Source organism: Xiphophorus maculatus, chromosome 22 (assembly GCF_002775205.1).
Source record: "Xiphophorus maculatus strain JP 163 A chromosome 22, X_maculatus-5.0-male, whole genome shotgun sequence".
In the NCBI taxonomy this organism is placed as follows: Eukaryota; Metazoa; Chordata; class Actinopteri; order Cyprinodontiformes; family Poeciliidae; genus Xiphophorus; species Xiphophorus maculatus.
Window position 1 is genome coordinate 6,702,534 of NC_036464.1, and position 25,318 is coordinate 6,727,851.

General features: G+C 38.1%; 1 protein-coding gene across 2 annotated transcripts; it reads left to right on the top strand.

Annotated features, from left to right (window-relative positions):
- The first annotated feature begins 966 nt into the window (after positions 1-966).
- wdr11 (WD repeat domain 11) lies at positions 967-21,341 on the top strand. 2 transcript variants are annotated; one of them, XM_023327678.1, is made up of 29 exons: positions 967-1,170; positions 2,394-2,505; positions 2,747-2,900; positions 3,065-3,238; positions 3,836-4,037; positions 4,445-4,610; positions 5,424-5,526; positions 5,815-6,013; positions 6,352-6,452; positions 7,079-7,276; positions 8,047-8,131; positions 8,691-8,797; positions 9,794-9,869; positions 10,521-10,629; positions 11,107-11,228; positions 11,840-11,987; positions 12,374-12,480; positions 12,833-12,947; positions 13,228-13,399; positions 13,541-13,649; positions 14,586-14,648; positions 15,421-15,486; positions 15,694-15,874; positions 16,152-16,247; positions 17,057-17,222; positions 17,349-17,446; positions 18,050-18,195; positions 18,699-18,778; positions 18,972-21,341. In XM_023327678.1, the coding sequence occupies exons 1-29, from the start codon at positions 1,085-1,087 to the stop codon at positions 19,172-19,174; spliced, it is 3,744 nt and encodes a 1,247-aa protein (XP_023183446.1). In that variant the 5' UTR covers positions 967-1,084; the 3' UTR covers positions 19,175-21,341. The 2 variants fall into 2 exon arrangements, with proteins under 2 accessions (XP_023183446.1, XP_023183447.1); XM_023327679.1 differs by having other exon boundaries at positions 7,100-7,276.
- Positions 21,342-25,318: the final 3,977 nt, after the last annotated feature.

The window sequence follows — 25,318 nt, forward strand, 5'->3', positions numbered from 1 at the left end:
TTTGAAAATAAACAAAATTCTTAAATACGTTTTTCAAACAATTACTACTTTGTCAGTAAAGTAACTTATTATCCATTTACACAGTTGATAAATTACAGATTTTATTCCAGATCCAAATCTTCAAAGTCTGGAAACATTAAGTAGGGTGAAAGATCTCAGAAAGTAACACATCATGCTCTGATATAAAGAATGTCAAGACAAAGTAAAACACAGTGAGACCAACTATTCACAAATGGAGATGACAAACAGTGCTGAACCATTCCAGGAGTGGTCAGTCTGCCAAAGTTAGCCAAGAGAACATTAACAACAAAAGAACAGAGAACAAAATCTAAAGATCTTGGTAGCCTCGAGTCAAGATTCAATGATAAGACTGGGAAAAAAATGGATAACCATGGAGAGAGGGTTGGTCGATTCCACTATTGACACAAAATAATACTTAAACATTTATCTGTCACTTACCTAAAAAAACAAAGACCAAAAACATACTGATGATCACCCAGACCTTTGAAAAAATAATCTGTGAAAAAAGTGTACATTTTTGGAAACTGTCCAGTTACACTTGGTACCAAAAATGTCTATTCTTGCATTTATGTGATGAAAGCCGTATACATAATTCTCATTCTATACCTAGTTTCATATGTTTGTTGTTTGCAATGACAGAGAGAACACATGATTTTGCATTGTTAGTCAATTAACTTGTAACATTTCCTTCAAGAAAAATGTCTCAAAAAATGTTCTGCACAATATAGCTGGTTATCAGTTCCCAGGTACTATTCAATTGTGGATAAAATGGTTTGTTTGTTGAAATACTTTAGAAAAATTATCAGTCTAAAGTAGATGCCGTGTTTCCTTTGAAAAACTGAGATAAATTAGTTTTATATCAGTTTTAATTATTTTGTGACGTTTCAAAACGTCTTCTGCGGAACCCTACTGCGGTGGAATTTGTTGCTGCACGGTTGTGTTTATGGAATTCCTATTCACTTCCTTGTAGTATTCAGACCATAGCCGAACATCCAGAAGCGAAGTAATTTTAGCAGCTTGTAGTTAATAAATGTTAATGTAGCATCAAGGTTTATAGCCGACAATGATTCCTTACACTGTCAACATCAAACTCGCTGCTCGGACGCTGACTGGCACGCTTAATTTGCAGAATAAAACAGCCGTAGACTGGTGAGTGCTGCACTTCCGCCGTTAGCATAATTGCTGTGTTGCTATTTAATTCACTCGCTAATGACATTGCGGCTGTCAGATAAAATCGTTATTTTTATTGAAACTATTTGACTAAATTTGTGGTTTTACTGTTGGAAAAACTCCCAGTGTCATCGCGTGTCGGCAATCCGGAATTATGTCAACAAACAGTCTTGCAGGACATTTTTGGATCATGTGATGTTAGGTTTGCTTGGACCGAATCCTACCTTATGGGATTTTCCTTCGTTGTTGTCAAACCTGACATCGTTGTGTTAATTTATTCAGCGTATGTTGTTTACAACAAATGTACCGCTTTATATTTTGGAAATGAAATGGTAAAGTATTTTGGACGCCGATTTTACCATTATTTCATAGAACCTAAACAAATTCAATTAAATACATTCATTTAATTCTCACTATAAGCATTTCCAAACCATTCCAGTCCAGTTCATATCCATATGTAGAATTCAATTTGACACAATCTCAGTTCATGTCAGTGCAATGAATTGCAGTTCGATCCAACGATATATCCAGATTTGCATTTTTGTATGAAGTCCAATTAAACCCTTATTAAATACAACACACTGAAAGTCACTTGTCATGCTAGCTGGAAAAAATGCTATCAAAGAGATCACAGCTGATTCCATTGAGTTGACGATTTTTACAGCAATCTTTTTGACCAAGTATGTGGCAACAGAGAAACCAGGTTTAGCACGACATGTCATCTACCCCGACTGTCTGGGAGTTGTGACAACAGAGAACAAAATCAAACGCACTGAACCAGAAGAACTTCGCATAAGACAGAAAAATTAAAAGAAAGAAACAGAATTTAATATTGACTAACATAGTTATTTGCATGATTGTACTTTAAACAACCTTTATTAATATGATATGTACCTTGACTTTCAAAATATATTGAAGTCAATTAAAATAAAAACTAATGTTTTTATTAACATAGCCTTGAAAGTAGTTAACCATAATGCAGACATGGCTAAAATAAAACAATAGAACATATTCAAACATTTTCAAGCCAGCTGTGAACATACTCTGTAAGTTAGGTCTTTTATAGTCATTTCTTGTATATATCTGATCTTCTTCATCAAATAACCATAAAGTCACATATGGTTTAGCTGTCTTTGTGCACCTAAACTTTGCTGTTTTTATTTATTTTTACATCCATCCTGTTTATTTTCCATGTCTTACAGGGGATGGCAGGGGCTAATAGCACAGGGATGTCACTCAAGTATTCTTATAATTGATCCAAAGACTGCTCAGACCATCCAGGTTCTGGAGAGGCACAAAGCAAATGTTGTCAAGGTGAGTTTTCCTAAGTTAAATGAATTAAGTTGTTGATTGTAAAACATTTAGATATCATGTTAAGTCAAAATGAAATACAAATGGATAAGTTATAATTTAAACAGGAACTTGAGTGATTTGCGATTCTCCTTTTTCAGGGATAAATTGCAGCATTGTGTGTGTTATTATTATTATTTTTTACCAAGCATGAACTTATTTCCTCAACATGTTACAATTATTTGAGTCAGTGTTGTGCTTATAGGTGAAATGGTCAAGAGAAAATTACTACCACAACTTGAGCTCTCCCTACTGCCTGCGGCTCGCCTCAGGAGACGCATCTGGGAAGATCATAGTGTGGGACGTGGTCAGTGGGACAGCTCACTGTGAAATCCAGGAGCATTCCAAACCTATACAGGGTGAGGATCTTGAAGTAACTGATCATGAAGCTCTGACTCAGTCATTTACCATACACCACAAGAGAGAGCCCTCAAACTTTTGTTGTATTGTTTGTACTCTCCGAAGCACTGTTTATTTTCCTGCTGCTCTTAATTTTTTTGTCCTCCCTGTTTTTCTGTGTCAGATTTGGAGTGGCTGTGGAATCAGGATGCGTCCCGTGACCTGCTATTAGCCATTCATCCTCCTAACTACATCGTTCTGTGGAATGGAGACACAGGAACCAAGCTATGGAAGAAGAGCTATGCTGAGAATATCCTCTCCTTTTCCTTCGACCCCTTTGATCCGTCCAACATGGCATGTAGGTCAAATAATGGCATTGTTTTTAGTTGTTCACTTCTGGACTGAAGTTGCAGTAGTAATGCCATCTACAATAAAAGACAGAACAGACTGTACTTGTTGAGGAAGCGTGGGTTATTCCATGTTGTAGCAAGATGGTGCATATTTCTGTAAGTTTGTTGCAGAGAGGATGGTGGCAGAAGATGGTGGTCTTCTGCCACCATCTGTTGGGGTAGCAGCATCAGAAAGGGACATAAAAGGTTCAACAACTTGATAAAGAAGCCTGACTCTGTTTTGGGAACGACTGTGGAACCTCTGGAGATTATGGTACAGAGAAGGATTCTTCATGAAATCCCAAAAATTACAGACAACCCTGAGCATATTCTTCATGACACTGTTGTACAACAACAGTGTCTTCAGTCATATTTTTAACTATGAAACTGTTGGTAAAATTTCAGTTTTTGTGCCATGTTTTTATAGAAAAAGTATGACTGACAAATATTTGACATTTCAAAAAGTGTCAAATGCAAACTTACAGGAAGACTTAATTACAACAGATTTGGATTAGTAGGAACATCATGTATTTTAAATCATTTATGTTTTGTTTCTTTCTTGGCAGTGCTGACCAGTGAAGGAATCGTTTTCATCACAGATTTTTCCCATTCCAAACCACCAAGCAGTGCTGGGAAAAAGGTGTACATTGCCAGTCCTCATGCAAGCCCAGCACACACCAAGCCTGCGCCCGCTGCTGCTCCTGCACCCACTGGTGCCAAGAAAGCCCTTAATAAAGTGAAAGTGCTCATCACCAATGAAAAACCCACGTAAGTTTCTCCCCTGGTCTTCAGTTAACCTGTTTTTTTCCAGTGAGACTACTTGTCAGCATTGCTCATGGGCATGCGTCCATGGTAACACTCCAACTGGTGACTTTAAAAGAGAATTAGTGATAAGAAAAACATCGTAAAGTTAATTTAGTAAACTGATCAACCAGGTTTAAATCATTTCCTAAGTAGAGGAATGTGCATTAATACAACACCTGGACATAAAATCTCCGAAAATACAATAAAGTTTGAGATTTTAGTGTGATAAAATGTAAAAAAAAGTTCAAAGGTTATGCAATACCTTTTTAGTAATTAAAATGTTTCACTGTCAAGTCTTCCAGTGCATGGATGGAAAAGTTAGGGTAATAACTGGCCTTGTTTCCTACCTGCATCTCGGTTCGATGTTGCAGTGCAGAGGCCGTGACGCTGAACGACTGTCTACAGCTGTCCTACCTGCCTTCCAAAAGGAACCACATGCTGCTGCTTTATCCCAGAGAGATTTTAATCCTGGACCTGGAGCTCAGCCAGACTGTGGGCGTGGTGGCTATTGAGCGCTCAGGGGTCCCCTTTACCCAGGTGAGGAACTGCATACGCTATCGCTGAAAAGTTTGACAAAATGATCTCTGTTGGTCAACATGAGACTTCACAGGAATGCTGCACTTTCTCAAGTTTCCTTCATTGCTACGTGTTCTTTGTGGTAGTTTTATTATGTTCTAGTTTTGGCATTACAGTCATTTTTTTATGTTTGATTTGCCACATCACTACTTGAGCTCATTGCTCATTTCCTTTTTTTATTTAATGACAAAACCCATAGGCAAAAACACATAAAATATTTATCTTTGCTCAACTTTAAGCCTTACATGCTTAATTTGGGGTTTTAAATTGGATCTGTGGTCCTTTATCTACGATCTGGTGGGCAAGTAAATAATTATTATTTCACAAAGAAAGTAAGGGCATCACAGATTACAAGTGATACTTGAAATAAGCTACAATTATAGGGATAGGATGTTTGATTATTATTGCAGACATTGAGTTGATTTAAGTTGACCCAGATTCAAAAGAATGGTATAATAATTATTTACAACATTTACCAAATTGGACGTTGACTTCAGTGTTATGTTGTTATGATTTGTGGAACATTCAAATAATAAAAGCCAACAAGTTAAATGTGTAATACTCAAATATTTAGAATGTGTTAAAGACTTTTTTAAAATTCTTGAAATGTATTCTAAAATGATATAAAATTCATAGGAAGGCTTATGAATTTTCAAGTTTCATGTATTGTTTAAATGTTTTGCAGTTTAGTTTGTTTGTGTTTGAATGAACAAATTGCACATTATTATACTATTTTATTAAACTTGATCAAAGAACCATTTTCTTCTTTCTCAGGTAATTCCATGCGCTCAGCGCGACGCCCTCTACTGCCTACATGAGAACGGTTGCATCACTCTGCGGGTGTGCCGCTCAACATCTGCACAAGAGGAAGCAGCAGGTCTGGAAACAGGAACTTCAACACCTAATTTCTCACACAGTGTTTGCATTACTCATTTTCTACTCAGAGAATACTCAGATATCTCCCATGTATTGTTGCTCCAGCTAATACTGCATTGAAATTAACCATTGTCTGTGCTTCTTGTGTATCTTTGATCCACTGTTTCTGGATGCCAAGCCTTTTGTGAAATTTTATCTTCTCTTGACTTACTCTCCATCATGGACATCTTTCTGCTTTAATCTCCTTCTCATAATTTCTTTTAAAATGTTCATTTTCCTCCTTTAACAGACCCAGAACAGAGTGTCCAGGAGCTTGTTTATGACCTGCGCTCCCAGTGTGATGCCATAAGAGTCACTAAGACGGTCCGGCCGTACCGGATGGTTATTTGCCCTGTAAACGAGAACAAAGCTGCCCTCATGGTCAGCGATGGAAGAGTCATGCTCTGGGAACTGAAAGCACACACTGGGCGGTCAGTTTCCAATCCAAGGTAGGCAAAAGCTGGAACTATTTTTACAGAATAGTTTATGTGTGATTGGTATGTTAAAAGGTCATTCTATTTTAACATAAATAATCAAAAATGTTGTCAAGTCTTTGCAATAGGGAATTACAGTCTTGCTATGGTTAATGAACCCTTCTTTCCACTGTGGGAACCTAGTGTATTATTTTCTTTCTCTTTCAGTGTTGGGCTGGGGTTGTATTAACCAAATATTTTTCGTCTTTGACCTTTTGTTCTTGCTCAGTGGATCAGCAGTCTAATAAGAAAATATTGTTCATTTGGCAGAAAGACAAACAAAATCATTTTTGATTGATGTTCTTCCTCCTCAGTTCTGGTTTGTCGCCTCTCTACTCCCCCGTGTCGTTTTGTGGAGCTCCTTTGGGTCCAAACCAGAAAAGAATCCAGGATCTTTCTCTCAACAGCATGATCAGTAAGAGCATATACACAACACCACCATCACCATCTAATATGTCAAAACAGAGGCAGTTTGATGTTTAAAGCAGACAAGTCACTCTGTTCACACTGTTGAAGAATGGTTTTAATAATTTGAAGTACATTTATTTAAAACTAGTGGAAATTTTGAAAATGTACTGTTATTTTTCATTGTACACTAGCCCTGCTGCTATTTTTTTATTTACATTGCATGCAGTATTTTATGTGATGTTGACAATGGTCATTAAAGCTTCATTGTCTGATTCACCTGATTTATTTTAATTTTGTTGATAGAGGCAAATTAGATGGTATTTAAATTTAAACGAATAAGTGGTCAACAAACACTTAATTAAATTTAAACACTTAAACACTTTAGATTGGGAGAAACCCATCTAAAACATGAAGTACAGTGGATTTAACCAGAATAAAAAACCACTGGTGTAATGAATAAACTTTATTTGTTCTTGACTTAAAAGAAAAACAAAAAACAATAAAACCTAAGAAATTACAGTTTTTCTTCTAAATTTCCTCTGTATATAGCTTGTGGCTTTCACGTTTTGTCGTTTGTGGTTTAAAAAAAAGAGAATACAAAGGCAAAAAATTCTGCTTTAAAAAAAAAAAAAGGCTTCTGTGTAATTTATCCAGGTCAGACACTGATTGCTGGTGAGGCTCTTCCTCCATCTTCTAACCAGCAGGAGGTCCAGCTGAAGTTCCTGCTCACCGGCCTCCTGTCTGGTCTGCCACTTCCTCCGTTTGCCATCCGCATGTGTCCACCTCTCACCACCAAGAACATCAACCACTATCAGCCTCTTCTGGCAGCAGGTGGGTAGGAATGCATCAAGACAAGGCCTGTTGTGAACAATTATTTCAGTAATTTATTATTCTCATGATTAATTGAGTCATAAAATAAAAATGTGTCCTGTTCTGCAGTAGCTTCTTAAGCTAGAAAAATATGAAAGAGAAAATTAATAGTAGGAAGCCATTTTGTTCCTTTTTTTTAAATAAGGAAACACTTCATTGCTTAAAATGCAGATCTAATCGAAACATTTTTGATTTAAACTTCTTGTCTCCTCCTTGGCGGTGCTTCTTTCTTTCTGTTCATCAACAGCTCATTAGCGGAAGTGAGATTGTTGTGCAAATCAAGTAAGCATCTGAGCGGAACACAACACGCTAAATAGCAAAACATAATTTAACGAAGACTCGAGGCAGATAATTTGCCTCGAGGAATTTTACAAATCAAGGTCCTCAAATTTGATGAATCGTTAGAACACTATATCAGACACACATCCACACACACATCTGTATCTTTTAGATGAAGTACAGCCAGAGACAAGAAAAAAGACTATTAAACCTCCCGGGAGTTTCTCATTGTATCAGATGTCACATGGGAGTTTAAGCAGGTTGGGTTTGTTGATCGGTGAAGTTGATGTGTTATTTCCTGCAACAGATCACTCTGCACCATTCTCAGGGAGCCTAAACAGTTGGATTGTGTAACTTTTTCTCTGATCAAACATACATCTAGATGCCGTGACGATAAGAAACTCTGTGTCATGTTTCTTATGTGCTGCTCTGTTTCTGTTTTCTGATCACAGGCACCAGCAATGGGTCTGTACTGGTGTACAACCTGACCAGTGGTCTTCTGCACAAAGAACTCAGTGTACACTCTTGTGAAGTCAGGTAAAATCTTTGCTATTTATCCAGAGTCCCACCACCGCAAGCCAGTGGTGAAAAAGCATATGGAGTTAATTTACATTTTCAATTTTGCTCAATTTGGTTTATTAGTATCGCACCATTTCACAATGCAGGTAATCTCAAAAGACTTTACAAGACAAATGAATTCAGAACCGATAACTTATCATTAAATTCTAAAACTTAACTGTTTGCTGATCTTTTAGTTAAGTTGGTAAAAATAAGCTAGTTATTTACATGCAGTAAATTGCATTGAGTCATTGACTTTGCAGCAATTACTCATCCTCAGCATGGAGGTGTTGTCAGGGCAACGCAACACCTCTGTTTTATCAGGGAGAAACTTGAAGTGGAACCAGGTTCACCATGAGGCTAACTGAACAGAAATGAATCCCTGAGAAAATACAGAAGAATTGATTCAGATTCACTTCTTATTAGAAAGGAAAGCAGATTATGCTAAGCTAATATCAGCTAATATCAGCTAGCACTACCTGCTCGAAGAAGCACCGAAGAAGCAAACTGTCTTTACATGGTGGCTTTTCCTCCATAGGGGGCTCGAATGGGTGAGTCTGACCAGCTTCCTGTCTTTTGCCACTTCTTCCCCCAACAACATGGGCCTGGTGCGAAACGAGCTGCAGCATGTTGACCTTCCTACTGGTAAGCAACACACAGTGTGTAGCTAAGCCTTGAATTTCCACCTTTGATTTTTTTTTTATTCTAAACTTAAAATAAAATTAATAATAGCTCAAAGCTTTGTCTCCTTATTTCTATTTGTGTTTTTTAATAAAGCTGCATGAGTAGATATTGAAGTGGATTCTTCAAATCTCACCTGTTCAGTGTTTGGCTTAATAATAAGAGTTTACAATGGAGTTGCTATGGCAATGTTTTTTTTCATGTGCACATCATAACTTTACAAGCTTAAACTGTCAAGCTTCTGTCTCTCTTTCTGTCCGTGTGTTACGAGGCCTATCGAGCAAAGTCCCTCTATACTATACAGCAGATGGGCATACCTTTTAGCAAAATCTAATTTCTATATTCTATGTTAATCTCTGGGTTGCAAAAAGATGTATGTAATAATCATTACTCAAAATTAAAACAAATACATGAATAGTATCACTATGTAGTGAATCTACTTTTTTTTTTTTTTACTTTAAATTATTTTTTTAAAATTTATTAAGTAACTACTGTAGATCTAGCAAATCTTTCAGTTTTTGTGCACCTATTATAGTCCTCAGGGAATCAGGTAGTACACCCCAGGAAAATCTTCAACTTTAACATTTAAACAAGCTGCTTTCTAAATTGTCTTTTGCAGAATCAAATCAGGAAATGTAGTAGCACCCCCCTAAGTGACGTTCTTGTTTTGTTGAAAAGGCCATCTTGATGCTTTCAATAATTCTGACTTTTGTGGATGAAAAGCTGCCGAAGCGGATAAAGAATCACAGCAAGTTGCAGATTAAATTGCACTCGTTTCCATTGCAGCTTCAGCAAGAGAAAAATAGCAGAAAAAGCTGTTTCATAAGGAAGATTAGATGAATCAATTGTTTTAGATATATGAGGAAACATTGTTTGTTATTTCCTCAGTAGCTTCTCTTTAACACACACTCTTAATCTCATTATCTGTCTTTCTTCTCTCTTTCTGTCTGTGTGTTTTAGGTCGATGCTTTGCGTTCAGAGGTGAGCGAGGGAACGATGAGCCGCCCATCGAAATGATTAAAGTGTCTCATCTCAAGTAAGTGTTAACCTCCTCCCAATTGAAAATAAACAAATTACTAGCTAATACACATACATTAGTTTGGCTGACTAAGAGGTTTCCGTTCAAAAGCAACAAATAATTAGTGCATCTTAAACTTCAGGTTTAATAAAGTATTATAGAGAAAAGTATGGAGTTGCCTGTTAAATGGTCAAAACTCTGCTAAAGTCCGGTTGTGTAAGAGGATTGTAATCTAAAGCACAACCATTAATCTGCGAGAAAAGGATTTAAAGAAAATAATTTAAAGTATTCTGAGCATTGAAGTGTAAACATGTGATTGGACTTCTTTGGTGGAGCATAAAAGAGCTACAAGACTTCAGCCCTTAGTGAGATGAAGCAACATCATGAAGCATAATTCATTTTCAGAAAAGGGAAAAACTATTAAGGTCAATCACCTGGAGTTCTTACAACAGAAGTTGTTTCTATATGTTGTAAATAAAGACAAGTTCCAGCAACTTGTCTTATTACATTGTTAATGCATCACAAGTAAAGAAATTGTGGAGTACAAGGATTCACTTCTTTCCATCTAAAGCATTAAATAGAAAACATATTTTTAAAGACATTTAGTTTTTGTTTTTAAATATCTGTGATTTAAGGTTAGAGATGTATATGTGTGTTTGTCCTCCTCAGGCAGTACCTGGTGGTGGTGTTCAGAGACAAACCCTTGGAGCTGTGGGACATCAGGACAGGGACACTTCTTCGAGAAATGGCCAAGAACTTTCCCACTGTCACTGCGCTGGTACCACAGTTTTGGATATTAGTGAAGTCTGGATTCTTTTCTTATTCTGACAGTTTTATGTTAAAGTAACAGGAAAAAATAACTGAAATGATTTCTTAGTTTTAAGTATTGTAGATGCTTCTCTGGGAAGAAAAAGTGTAAACTATCACCCTTTCTTTATTTTTTTTCATGTTTAATAATTAAAATCTGACTTCATCATTCCATCAATCCATATCTTCCTCTTATTAGTAAAAATATTTAATCTCATTATTATTAATATTGCCAAGACATAATTTACAGCAATTCAGTTGTGAAAACTGTCACTGCTAGTTTGAAGAGATGTTATGAAAAAGAAAATGATTAAAAATTCAAGATAAGTACGAAAAACAACTGGATATGAATTTAAAGCTTGAAGCAGCACAGCGTTAGGCGTACAAGATGACCTACATCTAATAGTGTTATTAGAGACTTGAGACCTGATGGTGTGTATTTTAACAGGAATGGTCTCCCTCCCACAACCTGAAGAGTCTGAAGAAAAAGCAGATGGCAGCAAGGGAGGCCATGGCCAGGCAGACCGTGTCAGATGCAGAACAGAGCAGTGTTGAGTCCTCAGTCATCAGGTAAGAGTTGAAAGTTTATCAGTTTGTTCCTGATTTCTATTTGGTTAATACACTTTGCAGACTAAATCAATGAAGTTAACTTGAAACTACAGCCAGGCTGCTAGCGTAATAACAAGCGCTAATTGATTTCGTTTAAACATATTTACATTCGTATTCAATAAATTAGAATATAAATCCCGATGAGTCTTGTTTGTCAGATTAAAAGTACCTTTTGAAAATAACATTTAAGCAGGTATTAAACATACTTTTTATTAAGGATGCATTTTTGTTTTTAAAAGTATTTTTTTCCATTGGTCTGATGTGTAATGTTTAATTTTAAATAGTATGTTTTCATTACCTGTAAGTGGAAAATCATTATATTTAACAGAAATACAAACTTTCAGGCATTGCAGTTAGTATCATAGTTACTTAGAAAGACCACAAGTCATAAATCACAAGTCAGATATTGAGTGCAGGCAAAGAGGGAAGTGCAAAAATAGATATGTAGTGTGTTTATGCTTAGCAGATATGATAATAAATTATTACTCTTGATTTCTGGACTGCAGTACCAAAAAGCTTTTTCTTTTTTAAGTACAAAATCACAGCTTTATTTCATCCTTACTCCCCTACAGTCTCCTGCAAGATGCTGAGAGCAAATCAGAGACCAGCCAGGCCATCTCTGCCAGGGAGCACTTTGTGTTCACAGACACCGATGGCCAGGTCTATCACATCACCGTGGAGGGCAACACGGTGAAAGACGGAGCACGGATCCCTCCTGACGTGAGTTGTAAAAATGTTTATTTATCATTCCAGGTCTTTTCCTAGCTTCATATCTGATTGTTACTACAAGTTTTTCCAGCCGCTATCAATAAGTTTTCTGCTTCTGTCATTGCTTGTGTTGTGTACTCTCTTGCTATATCTTTTAATAGTTACTTTGTCTTTCTGATGTGACACACACTTCACTGTGCACTGGAAATTTAAAAGCTAGTTTTTCTTAATGCTTTGTTTATGAAAAGTAAAAAAGAATCCTGAAAAAGTAGCAGAAAGGATTCTAAAACTAAATTCTGGTCTAACATCTTTCATGTATTTTGTTAAGTTTGCCTAGTAAAATGTTTGGATATGCATCTTGAAGCTCTGGGTAAATTTTTGCGCTTCCTTTGTTGCAGGGTAGCATGGGCAGCATCGCCTGCATTGCCTGGAAAGGTGACACCCTGGTGCTTGGAGATGTGGATGGCAACCTTAACTTCTGGGACCTAAAAGCTCGTTTGTCAAGGTAAAACAAAGAAAAAAGTCCCATATATTTGGAAGTAAATGACAATTTTACTCTCCATCTCATGTTTTCCATTGTGAGGAATGAATCCTTTCTGGCACCCTGGCTGTCCAAGCATGTTACCAGTGCAGATAACTCTGCTTGTAAATCCTCTATTATCATCTTTCAAATGAAACACTTTTGCCGACTTTTAAGAAATTTCTTGAATAGGACAGACTTTTTGTACAATACATATTTTACAAAAAGTGGCATACGATCTCTTTCTCCTTGTCGATTTCGTTCTTTTTTTTTGTTAGTCATTTGTGTTTAAAGAGGTAGCAGGACCAATTCAATAAGTGAAACTGATTTTTCTCAGGGGGATACCGACACATCGGGGCTGGGTGAAGAAGATCCGCTTCGCTCCTGGGAAGGGGAACCAAAAGCTGCTGGTCATGTACACAGATGGAGCAGAAGTCTGGGACACCAAAGATGTAAGACCCTGTTTACACTTATCACAGTACAACTGAAACAACATTATGATTAACTGCTTTGAACCATATAAAGTCAGTTTCCGTGCTGCTGAACTGAACCCAAATAGTGAAAAAGTATTTGCCCTCTTTACTGGTGTCAAAAATCAATTTTCAAATGATGATTTCTTTTATTAAGCAAAAAAAAAGCTACAATGGTGAAAGCGGTTAAATAAATAACGTTTTAATGTATTCTTAATTAATTAAAAATACATTTAATATTTGTGTTTCTAATTCTTTTAAGGTCCAAATGGTTAGTAGTATGAGGTTTGGACGCAATGTGAACTACCGCATCCTAGACATCGACTGGTGCACATCAGATAAAGTTGTGTTGGCTTCGGATGATGGCTGCATCCGAGTGTTGGAGATGGCCATGAAGTCAGCCAGTTACCGCATGGATGAGCAGGACCTGACTGGTGAGCAAGCAAATGCTAGGGGAAGAAATGAAGTTGAAATGTTTTAAAGGAGGATTTGGTCATTCAGGACCCAGCTGCACTTCACATTATGACACATTCTGGTATGTTAGTGGATTAGCATCTCCTTCCTTTTTCTCACAGACCCGGTGTGGTGTCCTTACCTGCTGCTACCCCGGGCTGCCCTCACTCTTAAGGCTTTCCTTCTCCTGCAACCCTGGTCAGGGACCTTCACTATGGACATCACTCAGGTGTAAGTCTCTGTGGCTAAATACACCATCATCATATAAATCAGGAATGTCATTTACAGCCCTTTAAGTAATTTTGTGCAACTCATGATTCTACAATAAAGCAATTTTCACTGCCCTCAGTATGCAAATAGACACTACTTTTATATTTTAGGAAGACATTTTCACTGAGAAATTAAATCTTCAAACAAAGTATTTCTTAGGTTTCCACAGCACAAACATCCACTCTTACACAAAAACAAACATGGGTGGAAGACATAAAAAAAAAATGTCCGACAACAGTTGTGCAAGACTGTATAATGACATGTAGCTATTTAATGTAGCCGTTTAGTTTTTTATTGAGCAGATAGTAGCAGAACAAGCACAAGAAGTTAAGTTTTAAATACTTATGTAGAAAAATAGCATTTTTGTGGCTCCACCAACAGCTTTCAAGTAGAAGGTTTTGGGCCCTCTTGGTAAAAAGTTTGGAAACCACTGATGAAACTCAGAAAAGAAAATTCTTTCTAGGTGACTTGTTTTGGTTCAACTTTGTTTTAAATTGGTATTGTCGTCCATTTTAATGCTGCACACTTGACACTGTTTTGAGCTGTAATGGTGGCATTTTCATCAAAATAAAAAGGGAAAATTTAAATCGGATAAAGACGAAATTTCCTTAGAATTTAATCTGATCATTAAAAAAGCTTACATGTCAGCATAAAGTCCAACTGAATTTATTTATTTCTTTTTTCCCCTTTGGCAGCTACCTATGTGCTGAGTGCATCATTATGTTTCAGTTTTATTATTCACAGATGATCAGGGAACTACTTGACTTCAGCATATCTATTAGTCTTTGATTGTAATCGACTCCACTGTCAGGTTTCCGTTCATTATGATTATGCAACATTTAACCTCAGAAAGGCACCAAGATAACCATTTTACTTTCTTTGATCTCCCCACTTTAGAGATTACAGTGAAAAAGTGGAGATTAAAGGACTAATCCAGGAGCAGCTCAACTCACTGTCAAAGTAAGTTTTATGTGTCCTTTTTGTGGATTTTAAACGCTCTTACAATTGCTAACATACTAGACTATTTAACTTTTGGCTCAAAGTTATAAACACTAAATGTTCATAATTTTGTGCTTTTATTGGTTTGTTTTTTTGGGTCAAATGGTTATACAAAAAGTGACATACACCCCCCTAACATTTGGATGGACATGCTTTATCAAGGTCCACAAGGTTCTTTACCAATTCTGACTGAACTGGACTTTAAAGCCAAGTCTATTATTTAGCGGTCAGTCCTGCCAAGCTAACTATTCAGATATCCAGACAGAATCTGGCCAGAAACTTATTTTTGGCAACAAAACAGTTTGTGTTTCCTCTATAAATTGCTAGGAGACAGTTATGTAATCGTTCGTGTGTGTGTGTACATTTAGGTATGTATGATTATAGAAAAGCCATAAATAAGTTTAACATAAGCCACCAAAACCAATAGGGTTGGGTCATTATCTCACCCTGGAAGGAAGAGGCTCCAATGCATAGAGAAAGGACAAACATTGACATGGCACTCATGCCAATGAGTGTTTTAACACTTGGAACTGCAGCTTGAAAGTCATAATTCAAATACTCAGATTCACATGTTTGTATCTTTCTGCCAATATGTCTGCTGGAAGTTTTGCCTTTCAGGATAAAATAGTTTTAAACTGTAGCCACAAAAGCAGCATGTGCTCTGTGGTCTTGATGATAAAAACAGCCTCTCTGGTTCTGCTGCTCTGCTGAATGTGTGCTTCTGGTTTTTCAGTGATATGAAGAGCGTGCTTCAGGACTCAGAGCTGAGTCTTCTGCAGCGCTGCCTCCTGGTGTCACGGTGGGTTTGCCCTCTTTGTAAAGTCTTTGTTAATGTTCAGAATGTACTATGTTAAATGATGCTAAGGAATTAATAAGATAAAGGAAGTTCAAAGTTGTAGGAGCTCAAATCATTAGTGATTTGTAAAGTTCCTTGTAAAACAGAAGAATCCTTCAGAGAGAGTTTTTCTTCTCCTGAACGTGTCTGACATGTTGTGGTTGACTCTAGGTTGTTCGGGGATGAGTCCGACCTTAACTTCTGGACAGTGACGTCCCACTACCTGCAGCTGTTTGCCCAGGCTCGTCAGCTAAGCGTGACCTCTGAAGGGGGGAGCGACGAAACCCAGCCGCCGTCTCAGAACCACCTGGACATTTGCCACGACATTTTGTGTGAGAGTTCTTACTTCCAGGTCAGTAAAAGGACAGGCACTTTAGGTAGTTTTATTTGTTTTTTCGTCTTCCATTAAGAAAAGATCTCAAATCCCACTGAAAGACATTGAAGTTTGTGATAATGAAGTAACAAAATGTTGAAATGTTAGAGATATACAGTATGTTTTTCTGCAAAGTGCTGTAGTTTCCTCTGTTGTCTCACTGAGTTCATGACTCATTTCTTCACATTTCTTTGACTCATAAACATTTTAAAATTGATATTTGGAAGTCATCTTCTCCACCTGATTCACTCAACAGAAGTTCCAGCTGGATCGAGTTCACTTGCAGGAGGTGAAGAGGTCCAGTTATGAACACACCAAGAAATGTGCTGACCAACTCCTCCTGCTGGGTCAGGTAGGTACAACAGGATCCCATCACCTAAACCAGCGGTTCTCAGACTTCATGGTTACAGGGCTGGGTCTGAATCTAAACTAAGGGTAAAAACTTTTTAATGAATTTACTTATAGCTAACCGGCAAAAAACGACACTAAGTTTACAGTTTGTTATTGAACCTAAGCTGCTCTGAACATTACGGGATACTTCAACTCCAACTTGAGTAGCTCAGTTACTTTTATTGCTTCATCAAATAAATAGCCTTTGACCAGAATAAACAAACTAAATAAACTGAACTGAAATACTGTGACATTACCCAGATTTGTATACAAGTGTGTCATATTGCATACTTACCGTAAGTTTTAAATCATAGCTCCCTAAAATGAGATATGAGGTCCAGATTGTTCTGCCTTTTGGTCAGGATGGATCAGGACTTTGAAAGTTTCTAATCTACATATTTTCATAATTTCTGCAGCAAGGCTACAGTTGCTTCTCAAGCTAACTTTTTGTGCGAGAGCCATTAAGGATTCGTATTGCTAAGTTTTTGAATCTTAATATTAAATTCTCACATAGTTAGCAATATGAGGCCTGATCCGTTTTGTTTTAATCTAGTTTTAAAGAACAGTGTTCCACTTCTCAACCATGCATACACTCAGATTAATTGTAAATGGATCATAATCTGGCACATAAGGGCCTGTCCACACCTCAGCATGACCTTCCTGAGTGTGTGCACCAGATTAAATCACGATGAAAACATAATTACCACTCATTGTTCCCAGTGCTTGCCTGCCTCAGGTGTTGTGCTCGCTCCATCTTGTTGTGTCTCTCAGACCGACCGGGCAGTGCAGTTACTGCTGGAGACGAGTGCAGATAACCCCAGCTACTACTGCGATTCACTCAAAGCCTGCCTAGTGACCACCATCACCTCCTCGGGCCCTTCACAGTCTACAATCAAGCTAGTGGCCACCAATATGATTGCTAATGGCAAACTGGCAGGTAATTATCACCTGTTACAACCTGTTGTCTGTTTTCAGTTTAAATGAGCCAAATGCAGAAAGTATGAGCCTCAGTAGTTTGTCGTCTCTTAACACATATCTGTGGACTATTTTGACTTTGTTGCAGAGGGAGTCCAGTTGTTGTGTTTGATTGACAAGGCAGCGGACGCCTGCCGCTACCTGCAGACCTACGGGGAGTGGAACCGAGCGGCGTGGCTCGCTAAGGTAACTCAGCATTATGGGATCAGATGCTGATGTAGTGGGTCGACGGATGAAGAAAGTGGGTTTATTGTGTTGGAGGCGATAAGTAAGATGAAGCTCTTTTTAATTTGTTTCTCTATCGTTGCTCATAGTTTTAAAGGTGGGAATTTGATTTTAGTCATTTTCAGGTCTGAATAAGTATGAGCAAAGAAAATGAAAAGATGTTTATATTTCCAAACTAACTATTTTAACCATCCATCCTTTTTCCATCTTTTTTCTCTTTCTCTCCATTTCTTTCTGTCTGTTGCTTCCTCTCTACATCTCTCTCCTTGTTTTTTCTTTTTTTGTCCTTTTATCTCAATTTCTCTGTCTTAAATTTAGCAAATTTGGGACAGAATTTATCCATCCTTACTTTCTTCTCATCCTCTTCCTCTTTCTTTATCTCCTTCTGTCTTTCATTATCTTTCTTTATCTATCTATCTTAAAATTTGTAAATTTGGAGAATAAAAACCATTGGATAAAAAACTCAGTTCTGTGTCCTTACCCACATTACACTCTAAACCATGTTTGTGTATGGTATGTATAGCTTTGCCTGTTGTCTGATGGTGTGAATCTCTGGGTTTCCAGGTGCGCCTGAACCCAGCAGAAGGCTCCGACGTGCTGAAGCGCTGGGCAGAACACCTGTGCTCCCCTCAGGTCAACCAGAAATCCAAAGCCATCCTGGTGCTGCTGTCCCTGGGCTGCTTTTACAAAGTGGGAGAGATGCTGCACAGGTAAGAGTTTTTGACTAAATAGAATTGATTTAAATAACTATAAATAAATAATCAGTTAAATGTCTATTTATAGTTATTAAATAAATTATATGTAATAGGAATATTATTGAAAACTTTTTTTTATAAAATATTTGATAAATAAGCTTGATTCAGTTTTTATAAATAGGTTTTCAGGCTTTTTATAATTGGATTTATTTTCATCTTGTTATTTTAAAATCAAAATCTCTAAATTTGTGTATTGAGGGTCACTGCATATTATGCAGGATGCAACTTGCCCTGTACCTTTGATCAATCTGATGCTGGTACCACTCTGCCTTCCCCACAGCTCTTGCTCAGGTTTGCTTCCTGGCAAAAAGAAGCTCTCTGGGAATCATGCAGCCATCAGGGCCACAGAGTTGATGAATGCTTCATAATCACATATGAAGGCAGAGATGAGATTGGTTTATGGCTAATGTTCTAACCTCCTTCTGTGTCTTTCGTTTCTTTTCCACCTGCTGGGACAGTATGAGGTACTTTGATCGCGCCGCCCTCTTCATTGAGGCTTGTTTGAAATCTGGGGTAATGGAGGCCAACGACTCTTCCAATATCCTTTTTTTGAAATCTCACTACAGCACTCATTGGGTCTCAGTGATGCTTAGGTCGCTCTCTGTTTTGCACAGGCATATTTTAGGCCAATATATACATATTGAAACACCACTCTGATGAGTGCCTTAGAATTGTGAATTTTCTCGAGTGTTTACACGTAGTGTTGTGTCCTCCTTGACCCGTCGCTGCACATAAACTCATCGAGGCTGCGTTTCTGGACTATGCACGGCTGCTGCGTTCGCTGGGCCTGCGGGAGGGCGCCGCTCTGTGGGCGTCCCGGGCCGGCAGCGCTGGAGAGCAGCTGATGGAGGAGCTCTTCCAGGGGGAAGGAGGCGTTCCCGAAGCTGTACTTGGCGAAGACGAGGTGGAAGTGGGACTGGAGAGCACAGAGTGAGCGGGTCTCTGTCAGAACTCTATCATTATGAATGAACTCTGGATCGGCATCCGGGAGATTCATGTGCATCATCTCTGCATTGCTGAAGAGAAAAGATGCGAGGTGTTTATTCCTTGTGAGGTTTTTACTGGAAACTACCTGCGTCTGTGGCTGTGATGAGGTTGAGGTGATGTAAATGGTCTGTGTGTGTGCGCGTCTGTGTTCATGTGTAAATGCATGTAACGGCCCAAGAAGAAACACACTTTGTATCCCCATCACCTCTTTGTCACTCCATGTTGCTTCCATTTAAATCCCTGAATGTTTGTTTTACAAATACCGTGCTGGTATTGGTGATTTCAGAGTATTACTGTAGCTCTATGGTGTCACTGGAAAAAAAAATGATCTCTGTCCTTTTGAAAATGTGTTGTAGTGGTGCCCCATGGGTGACTTTCTTGATTTATGGATTGCACTTTTAATTTTACACCTAAGACTTTATAATTTGATTGGAGAACTTGCTTTAACTGGCCATGTGATTATGCACAAATACACAAAAGCAACTTGTTTTTTGAGTCACTCAATAAAACCTCCTAGCATTTCCTGATTTATCAGTTTGATATGAGAACTGTCACCATAGTGATGACGTGAATTAGACACATGCTCTATCTTAATCCATTCCAGTTATCTTTTAGGATCCTTTTGGCTGTTTCTATGGAGACTTGTAACAGTTTGCCGTCTGTGTTTTTGATGTTACGGCAATGAAGATTGCTACAAACAGAGCTATCAAGCTGTTAATCTGACCTCTGAAACATATAACCTGTCTGTGCTGCTCCCACAATCAAAAAACCTGGCTTTCTGAAATAATCCCTTGCATCCATTCATTCCCCTTAGACCGTTTAGATTTTTGTCATCTTACAACCACAAAATTAATTGCAGTTTATTGGGATTATACATCACAGAGTAACACAAAGTAGCACATGATTGTGAAAGGGAACATTAAGCTCAGAGTCTCTCCACCCGCTATGCATAGTGAAGATATCCTGAACAGTTTTGTTATCTAAAATGCTCAAACTCAATTAGAAGAGAATATCTATAGACATCTTCTTTTCAAGTCTTTCATATAGGTTTACCTCTGGACTTTGACAGGACCATTTTGACACATGACTTGTTAGTGATCACCAGCTAGAAGAGGGCACTCTTGTCTCTTAAAATCAGTCAAACACCTCCAGCACTTTGTGATAATACCAGAAAGGTCTTTTCAATACTATTGCTGATACTCTGTGAATTCCAAGCTGAACTTCCACCCCAGTCCAAAGCTTCGTGAAGTTTCTAATAGGGTTTCTCCTTATTTATTCGACTCAAATCATCTGTGATCAGCTTCCCACAGCATGATGCTGCCACCACCAGATTTCACTGTGGGGTAGGTGTGTTCAGGGTGATATGCAGTATGAGTTTTCTGCCTCACAAGTGACGTCTGAAGTCGACTGGTTCTGATATTTTTGCCCTCCACACAATTATGCACTATTTACATGCTAATCTGTCATATAAAATTCCAACCAAATTTGTGGTTATAATACAACAACAAAAATAGTATAAGGGGTGGGAATACTTTTGTATTGCCACCCGTTCTTCGCTCTCCTGCCTGGTTCTTTACATGCTAAACATATCCTGAAGATCCAAACCATCAGCGTAATGTTGCAAAGATTATAGTGTTAGTGATTTAAAAAAACAAACAAACAAAAAACCAGATCCTTACTTTTAGTATTGATGTGTTTCATAAACACACCAGTGGTGTTTTATGTAATCTGTGCTATTGTAAAAAACTGAAACACTGATGCTATGGTAACCACGTCTACTGACAGCTCCGCTAACATACATGGAGGACTCGCGATTAGCTGTAGTGTATCTTCCTCTGTGTGAAGGCATCGTGGAGACGTGTACTGGTCTTCTTATCCATTTGACAACATATTTAACAATATTTTGCTGCTTTTCTTTATATGTACAATGAAATTATACTGTTGAAAATCCTGGCATGTAGACATGCCTTTAACTGTATATTTTCTAAGAAGAAAAATCCTTAATGTTTATCTTTTTTTTCTTTGTCTATTGTTAAAACCGTGATTCTGAAACTTTATGGCAAGATAAAGAATATATGTGCATATGAATGGTAATAAAAAATGTGTTCAAGGTTGTTTTTTTCTCTCTCTTGCTTATATGAATGTTAACACAAGAGGGCACTCTTGTCTCTTAAAATCAGTTAAACACCTCCAGCATTTTATGATACCAGAAAGGTTTCTTTTCAATATTATTGCTGATACCCTGTGAATTCCAACCCAGGTAGGCTGAATTTTAATGTTTGCTCATTTATCAACCTGTCCTTGAAGTGAATTAGTCCCAGCATGAGCCACTTCCGCAGTTAATTAACTTCTTTTCTGCTCAGGAGGCAGACCAACAGCTGGCCTCAGCTCGCTGCCCAGGTTTAACCGTTTTCTTCCTTTTCATCGCCTCGGATTTATTCTTCGATCTGTATTCTCCTTCTCTTCCTTGCCCCTCCAGAAAAGAAAAAAAAAAAAAAAACTCGACACAAAGAGAAGAAAAACTGTCTGGAACACACAAGGCTCCCAAATGACTTGTTTGTGCTCCTTTTAATGGCTTGATGAATAACTGCCGGAGAGCTGTTACAGCCAGATCATCTGTATGCATGCAGGGCCTCGCCGCAGGTTTTCTCCTACAACCACCCTGCTACCTAAAACAGCAACTCCGATCCAGCTGACCTGACTTTATAGCTCCCGCTTCCAACTTGCTTCTTTTCTACTTTTTTTGCAAATGCAACCTGGCAGACTTATACCTTCACCGCACCTCCTCCATTGATTTCCTTGAAGGCTTGTTTCCATCCGCTGCTTGGCCCCTTCTGAAACTGGAATAAAAGCAGGCAGGTCCTGAGACCCAAAGCTGTGAGAAGCACTCAAAGGGCTCTGGTCTGTTTCATGCACAGGTTGAAAATCAGCAGCAGACACCAGTAAATATTATTGGGCTTTTTATGTTGTAGACCACTGGTACAACAGTAAATACTACATTTTTCAAGTACTTCTATTATTTTTTTGAACAGTAGTGCAAGATATCTTGAACATTTTCAGAAAAAAAATATTTTATGTAATTAGCAGCTGATTGAAAGATTGTGACCTTTATTCATTTTTTCCCATGCTTTCATGAAAAATAAACTTGGAAGTTTGAAAATTAACTGAAATGTTCCTAGAAGAGGAAAATCCTGAGATTTCTCCCCAACCTGACATCAATATCCTTCATGGCCCCCTTACACGTACATGCAATTAAAACTATGTGTAAGTGGATTCAACTTGATCTCAGTTTAAATCAGCTGATCTGTGAGGACATCAGTGAAGAAACAGGATTGTGGAAACCAATGAACTGGAGTTTGACGTCAGCCAAGACGTGGGCAAAGATGGTATTAATCGGAGAAGATTAGCTTATAAATGAGCTGCAGAAAGCCACAGCTCAGGTGAGAGGATTAGGACATGACATGTTCATAGTGTGATATAGAAGTTATTTCTTATAGAAGTGTCAACAAGAAAGCCAACAGAATTCCCATTCGCCGGTTTTCACAAACCATAAATGTGGGACTTTTTAGCCTACACCTAAAAACGTTTAAATGTTTTTAAAAGATACTGTGTAAGATAATCTTTGTGATGAAGCAAACACTGCAGTGTGTGTAGAGCATGCTGGTAGCAGGTCATCATGTTCCCATGTGCGTCTTTCCCTTCTCGCTGAATCCAGGCTGTGCAGGTCCAAACATGCTCGTACAACTTACAGAAAACCCAGCTGTTTATCTTCATTTTATGGGTTGTTCAGCAGTTTGTTTCCTAATCCTCACTGAGGGTTTCCACTCAGATCTCTACTTTGTTGCTATGCAATCATTTTGTTCCCTTAAGATCTCTCTAGAGGGGTTTTGAATAGTTCTTGGCAGCCCTGCCCCAGGTAGTGCTTTTTTTTGTTTTTTACTCATAGCTTTTTAAATTGTCTTAAAAGTGGTGGAAATTAATTAATTTTTTGCTGATCTGATGCTGAAATTATCTGTCATTTTTCTTAATTCCAGTCTGCCAAACAGAAAGCGGAACTGGTGAAGGTCATATGAGTTCCTTACCGCTGTAAAATGTCTCCTCACCCACATCTTGAGCTATCGCTTTGCATCACAGGGGCCCAGAGGTCCCTGTTTCATCTGAAATTCACAGCCAGCCACTCCTTTCTGCTAGTTTCCCTTTCTGCTATTGGTTCAAGCTTCCTGTTTACCCAAAAGTCTTGAGGCTCCGGTTGGCTGTTGAAGTGGTGCTGGGGCCCACGCTGGGGGCTCCAGGTGATGTTTATGTTGGAAGCGTTTAGGCCCCCAGCTTTATGTGAACTCATTTAGATGAATGTCACAGTGTTCAGCAGACCATGCTCTTACTTAACCACAATGCCACAATGCTCCCATTTTAAAACAGCATTAAGTGTGGATACGGGCCTACATGTGAGCTGCTAAACAACAGGATCTACGGTACATTAACGAATGATAAACGACTGGTAATAGCTGCCAGACAGGATCATTATTTTAGAAACTCCTACCTTTTTGTGTCTTGACCGTGTGTGTGTTGAGATAATCTTTTATCTGCAGTGCAAGAAGTAAAGGGAGCATTGTGTCAGGAGCATAGGGGCACCTATTATTGCTCCAGTCTCACTTTCCAAGAAATAATCACTTCACATGATTTCATGAAATAAGAAAAATATATCTCTATATCAGGATAATAGCAGTTCATTTATTCCAGGCTATTATGAGATAAAAATAAGCTCAGAAAACTACAATGTTATTCTTCTTTCGTAAAATCGAATACTTTTCCTGCTATAATACTTCTCAGAATTTATATTTTTGTTCTTTAAATTACAAAAAGTAATGAACTAAATGAAAGAAATGAAACTAAATTAATACAACAGTTATGTATTGAAACTGTTGTGCCAAAAGGTATGACTCTGATGCAAAAATGTCACTCGTTTCCTGTGCAACAAAAACCACATAATGTTCTTTTACACGAGATAAGATGAGGATGTGATGAGAAAAGAAACAAGAAACAGTCCCTATCCCTTCTTAATAAAAATATGTTTTTATTAAGAAGGGATAGGAGAGCTAAACTGTTTATGAATAACTGTAAAAAAGTTAAAGTCAGAATACCCATTTCCACCATAAATGTTACACCTCCAACAGAACTTACTGTGGCTAAATGGGTGACTGATAGCCATTCATCTTAACTTGCTAGTAAGTAAACCAAAATTAATATTGACGAACACACTTAAATACTCTAAAATCAATCATCACAGTCTCACAGAACCTGAAAACTCAAAACATACAAAGACGAGATCAAGAGGGATTTGGAGACGTTTGTAAGACGTCATGTGTTGGCTGGAGCAGGAGGGGTTTTTGTAGTGCAAGGCTTTTGCAGCTCCTGCAGAAACTGAAGCTCATCAGCAAATGATCCCCAGAGAACAAGTGGGGTGTGCACCACAGTAAGATGACAGATGACTCTGATTCACACTGCATTGTGAAAGAGACATTCATGTTTCTTTAGACTGACATGCATCACATCAGTGGAAATCTCCAAACTATCTTGGAACAGGAGGCTTACCTGACACAGTGAACGCCTCATATAGCAGGAAATCCACACTGCTGAGTCCACAGACCAAAACCGACGCAGCTGAAAGATTAGATGTTGACAAAGCTTAAACTACATTCAGCCTCGCTATAGATGTATATGTTTTAATGTTTAATGACAAATGGCTTCTGCTTAAAGATTCTCTTGAGGATTTAGCATCTAAATAATGAGGCGATGAGAGGCAAGCTCAAGCAGGAGACAACATTAAGCCCATCAGTCACAAAGGAGCCAGGGGGATACAAAAACCCAAACTTGGGATTTCATGGCTCCAAAATATGTTTCTCTGTGTTTTTATTGTATTTAAATGGTTAGCCATGAGGTAATAGAGATGCCATTGATGCCCCATGCAACAATAAGGCCCTCTGCAGTCTAATGGCCACTGTTGTTTGAGAGATTACAGGAAGGCTGCTGTGATTATGAAGGAAATGGCCTTTTATGAGCTGCTGCTCACAAGGCCAGCTGGGCTGGGGTC

What these genes read in the sequence shown, in the direction of transcription:
- wdr11 (XM_023327678.1), top strand. Translation starts at nt 1,085, where the DNA reads ATGATTCCTTACACTGTCAACATCAAACTCGCTGCTCGGACGCTGACT. An exon ending in GAGCACGGATCCCTCCTGAC is followed by an intron (nt 11,988 to 12,373) that starts GTGAGTTGTAAA and finishes CCTTTGTTGCAG; the next exon opens with GGTAGCATGGGCAGCATCGC. An exon ending in CGCTGCCTCCTGGTGTCACG is followed by an intron (nt 15,487 to 15,693) that starts GTGGGTTTGCCC and finishes GGTTGACTCTAG; the next exon opens with GTTGTTCGGGGATGAGTCCG.